The sequence below is a fragment of the Buteo buteo genome, chromosome Z (assembly GCF_964188355.1).
Source record: "Buteo buteo chromosome Z, bButBut1.hap1.1, whole genome shotgun sequence".
Lineage (NCBI taxonomy): Eukaryota > Metazoa > Chordata > Aves > Accipitriformes > Accipitridae > Buteo > Buteo buteo.
In genome coordinates, this window is record NC_134204.1 from 76,800,561 (window position 1) to 76,815,668 (window position 15,108).

A 15,108-nucleotide genomic window follows, 5' to 3' on the forward strand; every position below is an offset into this window, starting at 1 on the left:
TGTGCTGCTAACCTGGGGACAGACAGTGGTCATCCGATAGTTCATCTAAAAGTCTGTAAGTCCGCAGAACTGCTAGTGCTAAAATTTGCTTTCATTTGTCAGCCTGAAGAAACACAGCTTTCAAGCCAGGGAGAGTCCATTTTGTCCCTCAGGTCTTCACTGCAGACCACAGTGAGAAGTGTCTGTGTTAACAGAATTAGTTATATTTCATTGAGGCTTTGAGAGAAAGTTTCAGGGGTGCAGTTGCTAAATGCTGAATTGAATAAGCAGGATTTCTCCGTCTTCCATGTTTATGCTATTCAAGCACTGTAACTATGTTTACACTATTCAGTGCTTTCAAAATCCTCAAATCTTGTCTGGGTTCAGCTCAGTTGTAAGCAATGTGGAGAGTTAATATTTTACAGGATTACCTTAGTGCTACAGAGCTTCTGGGAAGACCATGGCAGAACATGTCCTTTATGGGATATGAAAGGATGACGCAAGGTCAAAAAAATGAAGTGTAGCACTGCCAAGTGCTTTGACTTCTCTGGAGCTGGAGATGCTCAGCAACTTTGCAGATACATTCATGAACTGTGGAAAGCTCACTTTCCTTTCTGACACGTTCCTTGGAAGGAAGATCCTTCCTCAGCAAGAGGAAGCAGTCCCATGCATTTCTGTACCATTCTCTGATGATCCTACTTACTTCAAACGAAGACAAACAAATCAGGCCTATGTTCCTGAGGACTGAAGCTCAGGAGTAGGAAGCACCAGCACAGGGAGTGGCGTGGTGGAGGACTCATGATAAGGACTTAACATGTGTGAGCAGTTATCAGGAGAGTCACAGTGAGCTGGGAGGAATGGAGTGACAACAGGTCAGTCTCAGGAAGCTTAAACTGAGACATTGGTGTTTGGATGAGAAGAGTTTCTTAGGTGACGAGATCCTGCTTAGATCGCTGAGATTTGCTGCACCATCTATGTTGCTCCCTTTTCACCTGTTTCTCCTCTTGGTGCTCCTTTGGTCCCTTTATGAGCCTTCAGCCATGCTGTGCAAGAGCAATGTAGCTCTTGTTTAGTGGGCACTGAGGAAAAAAAACAAAATTGGAAGCAGTGGTGCTTGTAGCGTTACATTTGGATTAAGGATCGAGCCCCCAAACTGTTCCTCAGTCTGTTCTGCTGTCAATGGATGGATCATTTAATTTTGTGAATGAGGCAGGCTCTTGGGAGGCTCATAGTCCTGTGGCAGTCTTCCATGTGAAAAGGCAAGGAAACCCCCAAACACTGTCCCCGCCAAATCCTTTTCTTTCTCAGCCAGCTGAAGCAGTTGCATCAGCAAACAGGTTTTGCCGCTTTCCTCTGGCTTGCTGTGATGATGGCTGCAGTTGAAGGCATGCCACATTTGGCAGGGAGAGCGTCTTCCCTCAAGACTAACCATCAGCTGAGGAGGAGCTGCGGTCTTGTGCACCAAGTGTGACAGACAACCATGAGATTTTTCTGAATGGAGACCAGCACTACTTGCCTAGAGAGATGTGTGGTTATTTTTTCTTCCTACTTCCCCCTGCACCCCCATCTCAGGAAAGCATTCTTGGTGCTGCTCCTTGGTGATAGGAATGGTAATTGTGGTTCATTGTGGGTGAAACCCTGTCCTGCTTATTCAATAGCAGAGCTCCTACTGGCTTCAGAAAGCCCAAGATAGAAGCACAGAGGCTCTGAGACACACAAAAGCAAAGGTACTTGCTACACATAAATGATTGAATCGATACAAAATTTGGGATGAGCCTAGAATTGTGGAGGTGGAAAATTAGCATGAAGATTTGGGGTTGTTCCTACTGTACATCCCTATTTATTTCTAAATCAGTTCTCACAGAGCTAAAAACATGAACAAATAGTATAAGCTCACATAATTTGGAAATAGTGATATTGTTAAGGTGAGAGGTTGTTTGTCCCTTGAAGACACCACCTGGAGACTGTACAAAAGTGACAAGGAAACAGTGACAAATGAGCATAGCTGGAGGAATTATCCTCTAGTTTAAGGATACATTGCCGAACTATCTCACAGACTTGCAGAACTTGCCAGAATTTGTGAGTGTTTCCTCTGTAATTTATACCCTTTTGTTTCCTGGAGAGGCATTCAATTAAAAACATGTTTTTGTAACTGAAGGGAGCCATGTACCATTTGTGTCAGAGATGGAGGTCTGCCTCTTTCCCCCACAGTGAAGTGGAAGACCTAGTTGATTCATACCTTGCCTATAAGATGTCATTATTTTCTGCATGCTTTCTTTCTTTCCCTCTCTGCTTCTTCTTGTCTCATAGTCTTTCTTTCAAGCAGAAAATAAATTCAGTAGTATTTGAGTTGACATAGAAGTTTTGTACTTCTGAAGTAAAAAATCAGAGAAAATGCACTGACTTGTTCCCAGCCCTTCCAGTTTGCTGGCCTATTTTGAATGAGTGGTTGTCCATCTCAGTCCTTTGACAAGTTGATGACATCCTTAGCAGTATCATTGAAGAAATCAAAATACCAGGGCAAGGAGGCTGTGCTTTAACTCCACTGTTAGTAGCAGTCCCCCCATAGGAGATAGCAAGGAAGGTAATTAGCAGTGGCATGATTTTGGGTGCTCTGTTGCATGGCTGGTGCCTCTGGCATTTGGAGAGCATTATCTGGGGGAGACATTAGCTCCTGCTGAGTCTACTTCAGCCTCTTACTTTGGGAAGGAGAAATACTGCCTGCAATCCTGGATTGATAGCTAGTGGAGCCTGTGGGACTGCAGCAGGACCTTTTGGGGACCACAGTACTGCTCTGCCTTCTCTGATGAATGGACACTTGGATTTCTGCTGTTGTTGACTTCAGTCCTTTAGCAATGTTAAACCTTTGGCTTAAGAACTGCTAATAATAAAAGAAGCCCTAATACTGTCCATTGGCTAAAATCTTGAATGAGGTAGATACTTACGCTTACACACATAGATACTTACACATGGTGGCCAAACCTTTAATTCACAGTGCTCTCAATCTGTTAGCTAGTAATTGTGTTTCCTTACTTCTAAGTATGAAAAAGATCCTGAAAATGAAGCAGTGCTTCCCCTTCAGATGTTGATGTAGTAACAGCCCAGTATGTTTGGCCAGGACAGAGAGGCTGAAAACAAAGAGGATGTAAAACATTCTGAGCTTCTTTTGCTAGTATGAGAAAGCAGAGCCCAACACACAAGAGTTTCGGACCTCTGAGTGTAAAAGCTGATAAAACATTGCTTCTCCATAAAAGCACTTAGAAGTCATGTTTCAGCTGCTGTAAGAATGGTTTGAAATTCGTGCTATGTAAAATGACTAAATGCAGGGGTTTTTACACCTGTCTTTTAATGTTTTAGGATTCAGATTTTATTTTTTATACAGCTGTGAGATTAGAAAGATTACTTTTTATTATTAACAAAAGTAATTTTTGCATTGTAATCTTACTTGAGAATCTTGGGTTTTTAGAAAACTTACAGTAGCATCAGCCTTGGGTTCATGTCCCCAGAGTTGGTTAATGTAGCCATGGCTATACTGTTCCATTGATTTGATCAGCGTGGAAGTTCCTGAAATGCTAATAATTAGTCGTGGTAATAGAATTTCAAACATACATTTGTGTGATGCAAGTTATGCTGTGTCGACTTGTCTAACATTACCCTGGGAAGGAAATCCATTGCTGACTGCCTGTGAGTCTGTGAGAGGACAGGATCCCAAAAAGGTTTCTTGCCTTCTTTACAACAAAATGCACCCGTCACCCTCCCTGAGCTGTAGGTCCACCAAACGCACGTTCCGGTGTGCAGATGCTGCTGGAGGACACCCACTTCACACTGCACACCTCTGCTTCATCCCATTTTTTTGCATTCAGCTCCTTCACTGCATCCTCACCTCTGCTGCCTCCTTTCTGGGGGAGCCACATCACAGACTTCCCCGTTTGTCCTGAAGAACCTCCCACGAGGTCCTAAGCAAAACTCCACTGCGACAGTCTGATGCACAAGGAGGCAAAGAAGAAGAGGTAATTGAGGTAGCCAGGTCTTTGCTCCCCACTGGTGTTTGTTCATTCTCTGCATGGGATAAAGGGAGGAGTTCGTGGTGGCCACAGCTACCAACTGCTGTTGCTCCTGGGACTTGCCTGCTGTCAGTGCTTCTTCTCTGGTCATAACAAAGGGCCTGTTCCTACTGCTGTGTGCAAAATTAGGAAGAATTTTGTCTGCACGAAACTAGCTAAGCCAAGTCCCATCCTAGAACATGGAAGAGGGATGCTGTTCAGAGGTTGCTATTTTTCATTACCCTTTGGTCTCCAAGTAGGTCTCCTATGGCAAAGCCCTGGTTCTGGATAAGAAAATGTTCCCTTTCCCAAATCAAATGATGTTCCTGTTAATGCATTAACGATTCTCAAGGAATGGTTTTGCAACAATAAGGCTTTCTGGCATAGCATTCTGTACACATTAGTCACTACAGCGACATGTTGTAAATGAGGTCGTAAAAGCTAAACAAGCCATAAAATCAGATTCTTAGTTTAGGGTCCAGATAGCTGCAGTGAATTTCCAGCACCTAGACATGCTTCACTCTGAATTAGATACTGCTAAGCTCTGAACTGCAGAAAAGTGCTGTGGAAGGTTATAGCTTTACCATCTGTAATGCAGCTAAAATACCAGTGTTATTCACACTGAAGATGTAGCTTGTTTTTGCCAGCTACTGTATGATTTCAGAGTATACATATTAGCAGGTTATTAAGCATGAGTCATCTTATCAAATCTTGCCAGTCTGAATGAAGGGCTTATATAATCTTTAAAATTTGATTTAACAAACAAGAGCAGACTGGCAGCCAGGAGCATGCTGTCTGACTGAGCAGGCAAGGTCCCTCTTCAGGAAACCGGGTAGATTATGATGGATTTGCTGTACTTTCTACAGGCTGAGTCCCTCCCTGTCAAAGTGCCCTTGTCAACTTCTGCTGCAGTTGGAGAACCGAAGACGCATTGTTTCTGAATAACTGATGTCTTTGGACTTTCAGCCCTGCACAAACCATCTACACTGTGGCAGTTGACCTGATCTTATTTGCCTGAGGGGAAAATGGTTCTTCAGCCAAACTGGGCTTTCTGTCCTCCCAAGATACGTCCCTGGTCGTGCAGCAACTGAGCAGTTCCATGCTTTCCAACAGGTTTGCACTGATGTAGCTTCGGCCTATAGCCCTGACTATATCTCTCCCTCCTTTCCCCTGTTCACTTTCCAGATTGTGCTCCTTGCTGTATGTGAGTATGGTGTTACTCCTCCAATCACTTGGTGTTTCTTCTGTGGCGGGGTGCGTTGTGAGTCCGTTTCTCTGAATATACCAGTCAGCAGCAATGTGGGTGCCCTGGGGGTTTTGACCCCTGTCCAGGTTGACAGTATATCTTTAAAAGGTTTAAAACAAATCACAAAATATAGCAAACAACTTTAGGTGTTTAAAAGCTGTATGTTTGAAAAGGGGATTCTTCTCCAGTGCCTAAAAGGCTTGCAAGGAGAGCACCTACTGCATTTATTATACTGTACAGAGGCACTGGTCATGCAAGGAGCTTTGTGTTACGGGTGAGGCTGTGAGGTCTGTACCATTGCTGGGGTTTTGTGTGGGCAATAATAGAAGCTGGAATTTGAGTTATTGTAGCAGTTGTTCTCTGTGCATGCACCGTGGCTTGAGCCACTGCAAACCCAAGATTGTATCTTACACTATTTTATCTGTGTTTCCTAATGATGTGCTTCTTCCTGGTCATCCATTATCCAGAACTTCCCTCCATGTCATGTTTAATTTCAAAGATGTTGGACAAATACCTAGAAGTTTGCAAAATATCTAGAAATTCCCATGCTGGGTCCATTCTTGATGGCACCAGTGAGGCACAGTGCCTGGGTGGTGAGGAGAGACCCATGGCAAGCCTCATGGAGGGAATCGTAGGCAGTACTTGTCCATTCTGTTTCCAGTTTTGGTTTGCACAGGTAACCCTTTGCCTGGTGAATGAAAGTGGGTGGGCAGGGATATGCAGGCTGCAAAACCATTGAAACCCAGCCTCCTCGCTTCCCTTGGCACAGAGCAAACATGATTATCTGCAGCTAGCTGGCAGGCGACTTTGAAGAGCAACTGAGTAGGCAGGTAGTAATGTGTGCTGATTTTAGGGAAAGCATTCTCCCGGGCCAGTTAGCCACTGTTCAGCTGTCTTTTCGAGATACAATGCAGTTCATTTTGCATCTAAAAATGCTTGTGTAAAAGAGGACAGGGAACAAAAAAAGGTGTAACATTGGCATGAATGCTGCATTTCAGTTGGGAAAAATGTAAAGGGTTTTTCTGCCTGTATAAAAATATAAGTGAGATGGGAACAACTGGAGCTTCAAGTCTTGCAGGTCATGTTCACAAAGCACAGGAGGGAGAACGTTAGGGAGAGCCTCCAAACAGGCCTGCAGAAATGAGCAGAAGTTCCCAGTTACTTTTAGCTGTCTGAGAAGGTCACCAGAGGTGACTTCTCTGTTACCAGGTGTACACAAAGAGACATGCTCAGGCTTTGCTATCATCTGGCAGTGCTGCAGTTTCTCTGGTATCCCTTCATTATTTTAATAAAAAAAGTTCCACTTAGTTGATTAATAATTTAAAAAATATATTTACCAAATTGAAATTGTATTGAGATGTGATCCCTTGTTTGAAAAAGTGACCTCTAGCAGGTAACAGCTGGCAAGATAGGAACCATGGATATCGTTAGAGGAATATAAATGTACATTTAATCTTTATTAATTTAGCTGAGCGGTAACCTCAAAACATTCTTGGCCCAGCCTGTGCCCAGCAACCATGACATTTTGAGTTGTTTGAGCTCTTATGTTACTGATCTTCTCCAGCAACTCAAATAACCTTCATTTTTAAAAGTAAGACAATAGTGGAAAGAAAGAGAGACTGTCCAGTTCTGTATTAATAATAGTGAGGACCCTGTGTGAGGGCTATGTGTTGGGGTACATCTGTGAAGTGCTGACTTTCTTACAGACCCCTGGGGTCCGAGTTACCTGGACCTGTTGAAGTCAGCTAGAACTTCACATTTGACTTTGATCTATTTCAGCCACAGTCCTTCAGGATCTTTACAGTAGGGGGTAATAATTTCCCACCTCAGAAATGGACTACTGAGGGGTCCAGTGTACTAGCAGTGGGACTGTGTGAAAACTGGTTTGTGCCATCTTTCTCAATGTGATCATCGCTCTAAGATTGTGCAGACATTTGACTAACTATATCTCATCTGGTTGTGGTAAAAAAAGTAAATATCGTTATTGCAGTAGTTAAGTAATGAAATGCCTGGGTAACAGGTAAATGGGCATTGACTGCAGCTTAAATCTCTAAGTGTGTGAAATACAGAACATTATAAGCAAAATAAAAGTTAAAAAATAATTTTTAACAGCAAGTGTTCCTGTGAACAACCTCCTATAGTAAAAGATGATTTAGAACTGATACGAGAGGCCGACAGGCATATACATATGAGCATTCCCACTGCAACCTTAATTTTTTGTCAGGGCCCTGAGGGCACCCATGGGCCCTAATAGCACTGCCCAGCCTGCCCTGGGACCCCCACCCATCCCCTGCCCATGGCCCAGGAGCCCCATTTCAGCTGAGCCTGGGTATGTCAGTCTAGTGCCCAATGCCTGGGGCTGGGGCTGCCCCAGCTGTTTGGCCCCCAGCCCCAGCAGTGCCCTGATGTTCGTCAAGCAGTGACCAAGGCCCATGCCATTAATTCCAGACATACCTTATAGCCATGCTTACGTACCATCAGAAGCTGACTACTCAGATTGTTGAATTTTGACACAAAAAAAGAAAGCCTCAGTCCAAGAAGTTTAGTGTAAACAATTTCAGTATTTTTAGGTGAGTTATGTTACAATTCCTTGCTCTTCTTTGTTACTGAAAGAATGGTTACTCTTTAAATTTACTTTTTTTTTTCTTTGCTTCTTTTCCCTGCTATTCACTTGAATGAAGCATCTCCTGCATCATGTTTCATTGTCTTTTTTTATGGTGATAAAAGAAATGCAGATCTGAGAAACAACCACAAGGTCTCCTGGAAAGTCCTAGTGCGGAAGTCGTGAGAAGTTGAGGGCTTGCAGTCTTGTGTGAGATGAGACCTTGCCTGAAAAGTAGCTGTACAACATGGGCAGCAAGCAGTTTCTGGCAGAAAAAGATGAACATGATAGGTTTTGTATTTTTATGTTTGACCTGAAATATTGTAGGATGCATGGCTTTGGCCCCAGAGGTCCGTGCCTTGTGCTGCAAATTTCTAAACAGTTCTGATGAAAATGGCAAGTGTTTGTCATGAACAGAATCATGATTTAGATCTAGGAAAATAGACAATATGACAAAAAAGCAAAACTCTCAGCGTTTAAGGAAGGTTATGACTTAAACCTTGCAGGTCCCTTAAGCTTCTAAGCCTCTCTTAAGCCTTTGATCAACTGGTGACTGTCAGTATAGCACAGCAAAGGGGGAACTTCTTTGTTTTTTCCTTGTATTGAAAACTAAAGTTTCTGGCCTTCATTTTGATGCCTCTCAAATTCAGCTGAAAAGGAGATATTTGATAGATTTGAGAAACCTGCATAAATGATATAAAATGTTATGAAGTTTCATCAGGTGGAGAGGGCATGTCTGAGTTGGTGCTTGATTGCTGCCCTGCTGTTCAAGATGAATTTTGTGGTTTAAGATTTTATTTAATTTTAATTTCCCAGGTATGAAGGCACAATCACCATCTTTTGGGCTACATTTGCATTTTGTCAGAGATTCAAGCTTCAAATCCCATTGCCACTGATACTAAACTGGCTTGTTTAAAAAGCCATTTTAACTTGTTTTAGCAGTGTATTGCAGGGATACTCCTTCCCCTGGGTTTAAAGGCAGATTTTTTGCAGGCAGAACGAGGAATGAGGCAGCTCAAAAGCAGGCGCTTCTTTGAGAAACGCATTTTGGAGCGCGCGAGATGAGAGGGAGACAGGTTTAGCTGCGCTTACAGATGTTTCATTTGCCTGTGCAAACGCGGTCTTGCTTTGGGAGTGCTGAAGAGCGGGGTTTTGCTCTCTGTTTGCAGGCGAGCAGCAAGCATGAGCTTGGCAGCGCGCGACCGTGAGCGCCGGGCCCCCGTGATCTGAACGGCGTCTTCAGCTGACTTCCCGGCGGTGAGGCACGGTCGGTCCCCTACCATGGAGGACTGCCTTCACACCTCCTCCGAAAACCTCTCCAAGCTGGTCAGCTGGGCCCACAGCCATGGGACCATCTGCAGCCTCATCCCCAACCTCAAGCACCTGCTCTCCGAGGGGGCCCACGGCAACCTGACGGCCATGTGGGGCTGTAGCGCCGGCCATGCCTACCACTGGCCCCTGGCCGCCACTTGCCGGGCCGGCTCCCAGGAGCGCGTCTGCTTCCAGGACAGCCGCAGCTTCAACTCGGACAGCCCCAGCATGCTGGGGGTGCCCTCAGAGGCGCAGGCCAGCCCCCTGGAGCGCTACCCAGGCCGGCCAGGGAAGGCCAAGCTGGACTGCACCCGCACGCGCGACTCCTGCGACTTCTCCTACTGCAGCGAGCCGTCGGAGCTGGGCGAGCCCGTGGAGGAGTACGAGGATGAGGCCACCCTCTTCGACATGGTCTGCGAGTCCTCCGTCACCGACGAGGACAGCGACTTCGAGCCGCACCCCCACCGGGCCCCCGCCGGCCCCCGCAAGCGGCCGGCCGCCAGCCTGCCCACCCCGGCCCAGGCCCAGCCCGCCGACGAGGGCGGCGGCGAGGTCCTCCTCAAGAAGATCAAGCAGGAGCTCCCCGAGGACTACTACATCGTGGCCAACGCCGAGCTGACGGCCGGCGCCGACGGGCCGGCCCTGGCCCTGACGCAGATGTCCAAGCCCAAGCCGCAGGCCCAGGCCGGGCCCTCCTGCCTGGGCCCCGCCAGGGCCCTGCCCCAGCCCGCCGCGGGCCCCGATCCCGACCCGCAGCGTCTCTCCGCCTCCCCCACCGGCCTGCCCCGGCTGGCCACGCAGAGGCCCCCCCGGGGCCCCCTGGCCTCCCCGGCACGGGGGGCGGGCGGTGGCCCCGCAGCCGCCCTCCAGGTGCCAGCCACCAGCTCCAACGCCACCGTCACCGCCGGCAAACCCATCAGCATCCCCCTCTCAGCCCTGCAGCTGCCCGGTCAGGAGGAGCCGCCAGCCACTGAGGAGACCCTCCCGCCCGCCCCGCAGCTGGCCCCGGGCGGCGAGGCGGCCGGCTCGCCCTCGGTGAGCGCCGAGCCTGAGGTCAGCTCCAGCCAGCAGCAGGCCCCCGCCGCCCCCGCCACCACCCCCGAGGCGGCAGCACAGTCGATGCCAGGTAGGACGCTGGGTGGGAGTTGAGGGACGGTGATGTTTTGGGGGTGGCCCCCCCAGGCACGGCTCGGTGAGGGGGCGGCCAGGGAGGAGGTGCTGGTTGTAGGAGGGTGTCCCGCCAGCTTGTAAGTCGGTAGGTAGAGAAGGTGCCCCCGGTCGGAAGAGGACATGGGGGACCTCAACTGGGTGAAGGCTAGGAGCACCCCCTGCGAGAAAGTGTTCCGCTGCCATAGGGAAAGCGTGCTTTTCGGACAGGTTTGTAGGTGCAGTTGTGTCATGGGAGAGGATGTGCAGCTGCCTCGCTGGGGTCACGGGGCGGGGAGGACATGAAACCGGGCCACGCACTCTTTTGATGAGCCAGAAAGAAGCGGTCTCAGCCAGGGGAGCCTAGAGTTGGGGGTCGGGTGCTGCCTTCACCCTGTCAGAAGAGTAATGTCTGACACGGAGAGGCAAAGGAGGGCACACAGAGAGTTCCTGGAGGGAGGTTTGACCTTCTATAAATCTTTATTAAATGGCTTACCTGACCCATAAATCAGAGCAGGCTGTAGAGATGAGAAGAACAACCACAACCTTAACCATGAAATTGATAACACTTAAACTTTAATCCAAGAGAAAAAAAACAATTTTTTTTCCCCCTCTTCTTAGTGGAAGTTCTCATATCCTGTGTCCTTCATATTTTTCATCTCCCACTGCTGCCAAAGTACCAAGAATTGGCACAAACAGATCAACATTATTGGATAAGGAGCATGTTGAAACAGTGTACTTTTCCTGAATGATTATCCCATGTGCAGAATAACTTAGTGTTGGCCGTAGGTCTTCTGGAGGGGGAGGAAATCTGTTTCTTGAGCAGACTCACCAGCTGCCTGTGGACCTGACTGCAGACAGTGCTGGCTTTGCTCTTCCAGCTGGTGCACAGTGCCATCCTGGGGGGAAGCGAGGGCAGGAGCCAGTTCTCCGCCTGCTCCCTTGGTGGTTCAACCTAGGAGTGTCTGGTCAGATAGAGCAGAGCCAGGCAGTGGAGGGGGGAAAAATTGCCTATATGCAGTCCATGTGGCAGCTACTGTAAGCGCTAAAAACAATGACTTTTAATGGCATGGATGATACTTCAACCTGGACACCCTGCAACCTGATTGAACGCTAGCAAATCTAGTAATTCGCAAGAGCCTGCAGATCTTGTTGCCAAATAAAACAGTGGGCAAAGTTAAATACCCAGTTTTGCTAAGTAAACCCCACTAAGCATTAGAAATTAGAAAGGATGATAACTGTCTCGGTTACAGCAAAGCAAATTCTTTTTTGGGACCTATTTCTGCATGGCTGCGTCTTTGAGATGTTACTTTGCAGTAGTCCTGTCATGTAGCATCCCTCGTGGAAATTCCCTTACAAAATTCTGACTGGTTTAGAACTGACTCTGCTCAGCTAAATACGAGAGATATGGGATGCCTGATGTCAATCCGAATTGTGTAGTAAACCTACTTATTCCACATTCCTCAGTTTATAAAGCGTATCACTGCTTTATATACTATAGCTAGTTTCTACCAACCTGCCCCTGCAACTGGCTCAATCTCAAACTTGAAAAAGCTGGGACAATGGAGTACAAACCTAGGCAGAATTTGACTATGTAGGTGTGTGTTATCTGGGAGAGGGATTTACTTTCAGCAGCTTCATTAGAAAACCCAAACCCTTTCAGAGTGCTTTTGCCAGGTCCTCAGAAGCCAAACTACTTCAGCAGTTGTCACTGTGTAGGGTTGAACCTTGCAAGAATGGATGCAGTGCCACATTTTCATATTTATATAGTTTCCAGAGCAGGATTGGTTTACCCACTGCGTAAATCAACCCTCAAAACCTTCTAGCGCTTCTTGCATTGACAGCAGTGTTACCTCAGTGTGCTGTCCAAACTCCAGTTCAGTCTGTTACGTTCTCACTACTTAAATTTCTTGTGTTGTTCTCAAAAAAGTGTTATGCAGTTCCTCTCCTCAGCCTGGTATAGTGTTGTTGTAATACTCAGAGGTAGCTGCATTTTAACTAGGGTAAAATGACTGACATATCACTAAAACTTGATATGTCAGTGAAGTAGTGAAATCTCCGATTTCCATAGAGCCTGCTCCTTTGAGAAGGAAATGCTGGCATTAATAAATCTTCAAGTTGCAGAAAAGTGGGCAATGTTGGCAAGTGAATTTATTACAGATGTGTAGTTCTGCACAGTAGATTCTTGCAGATAAAATGCAGAGGCCTGATTAAAGACTAGAGTATGGTGATTGCTCATGTACAGTGATGTCGTTAGGCTGTCTCTTAACGAAGAGCAATGTACTGGAAGTGGTGCATGATATATAAAATTCGTGTAATATTGAACTACAAGAGGATGTTTATCTATCCTATGTAAAAATGTTTCTGTCCTAAACAGACAGAAACAAGGATGAGTGTAATTCTTATGTGAAAAAAAGCAGGAAATAATTACACCAAGGAGCCTAGACCTTTTGTTAGTTTATAGACTCAGTGGATGCTTGCCAAACAAACAAAGGTACTTTTGAAAGTAAGCAGAGAATTTAAATTCTGCCTTGTCCCCTACAAAGTGTTGCTTAATTTTAAAATAATATATGAAGCCTTGCTCTTGGTCCCACTAGAACTGGTCATATGTTTATGGGGCCTTTGCAGGTCTAAGGCCTTTTATGATAAGTTAGGATTAAAGGGTGTGATCCAACCAGGAAGAAATATTAGAGTTTTAGCTTAAGTCACATACCCTTGCATTTGTTATCAGACACAGCTGATAGTTTCCATGCATGGTAATCTCATAGGTCATGAAAGTTTGAGTGAGATTCTCCTTGAAATCAAAAATCTTGATGATAGGTGTTAGCTTAGGCCAGTTTAAGCCACATTATACTTTTGAACTAGCTTCTCTTTCAAACATTTCTTTTTTTTCTCTTCTACTCTATTCAATTAAACCATGGCAACTGAATGTGTAAGCAGGGACTTTACAAAGGTCTTTTCATGTCTTAAAAGTGAAGTGGCATCCCAGTGAAGATTCAGTGAGCTTAGACACTGATTTCTGTTGGGTTCAGGTCTCCATCTAAGCACTGCAGAATATACTGAATTATTTTTGTTAAACTTCAGCCCTAATAACTAGACATTAATTTGTCAATTTTCAGATTGTTCTTTACCACTTTATTGGCAAAGCCTTCAAAAATATATGTAGGTACTATTTAGTCCTTTTTTTGTGTGTGGAAAATTGAGAGGACCTACATCTGATAGGAGAGAGATTTTTGCAGTGGCAGAGAGTAGAATTTCTGCAATTTCTACTTCCCACACAGCCTCTTTTGTCTTTTCCTTTTGCTAATACTTGGTCTGTTTTTATGTCCAAGAACGAGCAAGGGTAAGGTAGGTCTCATCAGTGAAGATGGAAGGTAAGAAACGTGATGCTTTAGGTTGCAATACATGCAGCCTATAGAAATTAGTGACATTTGGATGTCTGAAACCATGAATGAAAAAGATTTGGTATTATTGGAGAAGGATATGGAGGAAGACTATGGCTCAGAGGAGGATAGAGCTTATTGTGTAGGAGGGCAAGTTCTGATTCTCAGAGAGGTAGGACTTACTTTGTAAGCAGAATTGCTGAAGTATTTATAAAGAATACATATTTTCCATGTGAAGACTGGGGGTAAAGATGTGCTTTGGATTAACAATACAGTGCAGCAAGACATCTCTGGTCCAACACTAGTCCAACACTATAAATACAGGTGCAAAAAGTTCCATAAGGAGACCTAAAAAGACGTCAAATCTGTATGTACAAAATGTGCAGAACGCAAAGAGTAGTGAGTAGAGATGCAGAATAAAAAATTCTGTAAATGAAGTGACTAGGGTTGTTGCTTCTGTCAGAGATGTGGCAAATCATACTCTGTAGGTACCGTCACAATGCCATCATGCATATCCATCGTTGAACTTGCCGGGCTGCTGGGTGGTGTTTTACATGTACAGACGTTTGCAGAGTTTGGAAGGGAAACAGGTTGTCCACAGCACCAGTGCTTTCTTAGCATGCTGCACACCGTCCCTCTGCCGTGGGTATTGAACAGTATTGGCAGTTGAATGTGTGCCATCATGAATGGTCCCCTGGTCTGTGCTGAGGGCAGTACTTAGCCTTGCTAACTCTGATATCTCCACTCTGAGCCCCTCCCCGTTCTTTTCTTTTCTGTCAGGATCCCAGATCAGTGCCTGGTGATCAGCTTCACCTGGTGACTTGGGCAAAGATCTAGTTCTGGTCCTGTACTGTCATCATGGGAAGGTGCAAGCAGGGATTGCAGCCTTTCAGGACTGGCACCTAACGTGGGTTGACTCCTGCTCTGCTCTCAATGTGGACATCCCTGTTGGTTCCAGGTGTTCATATAATGTCTCTATCTGAACATGACCATTATAAAATGCAGTACATCTGCAGGTTGTCTGATGTTGATGTAGAGCTTTTAGGTGGAATATTTTAAAGTATTTTTCTGCAATCAAAAGAACTAGGACCTCCACCTTCCCCCGCCCTCTGCAATTGTGTGGGTTTAAATGAAGTGGGAGTTGAGGTCCTCGTGTGATCATAAGACTCATGGATTAGGAGCTGTTAGGTGAGCATCAAAATGTTACAAGACTTAGAAAAGAAAGAAGGCCCCCAACCTCATGAATTTCCAGTTTTGACTAGGTTTAGCTTAAACTCCTAAATCACTGTTTACACTGCAAGGAAAATAATTTGTCAGCTAGCACATTCCAAAGAAGTGCAAACAAGAAAAACTAATGCCTTTTTTGAGGTATATAAAGCATCAGCCATACATATAGAA

The 15,108-nt window shown here is 45.7% G+C and overlaps 1 protein-coding gene across 4 annotated transcripts in view; it reads left to right on the plus strand.

Moving 5' to 3' along the window:
* The window catches only part of KIAA1958 (KIAA1958 ortholog), a 76,714-nt gene that overhangs the window by 23,187 nt on the left and 38,419 nt on the right, over positions 1-15,108 (plus strand). For all 4 annotated transcript variants that reach the window (XR_012649151.1, XR_012649150.1, XR_012649149.1 and 1 more), the window contains exon 2: positions 9,040-10,307. Coding sequence is in view for 1 of the 4 variants with exons in the window: in XM_075021715.1 (XP_074877816.1) it covers positions 9,152-10,307 (1,156 nt within the window). In the remaining 3 variants the exon portion in view is untranslated. The remainder of the gene's footprint in view (positions 1-9,039; positions 10,308-15,108) is intronic.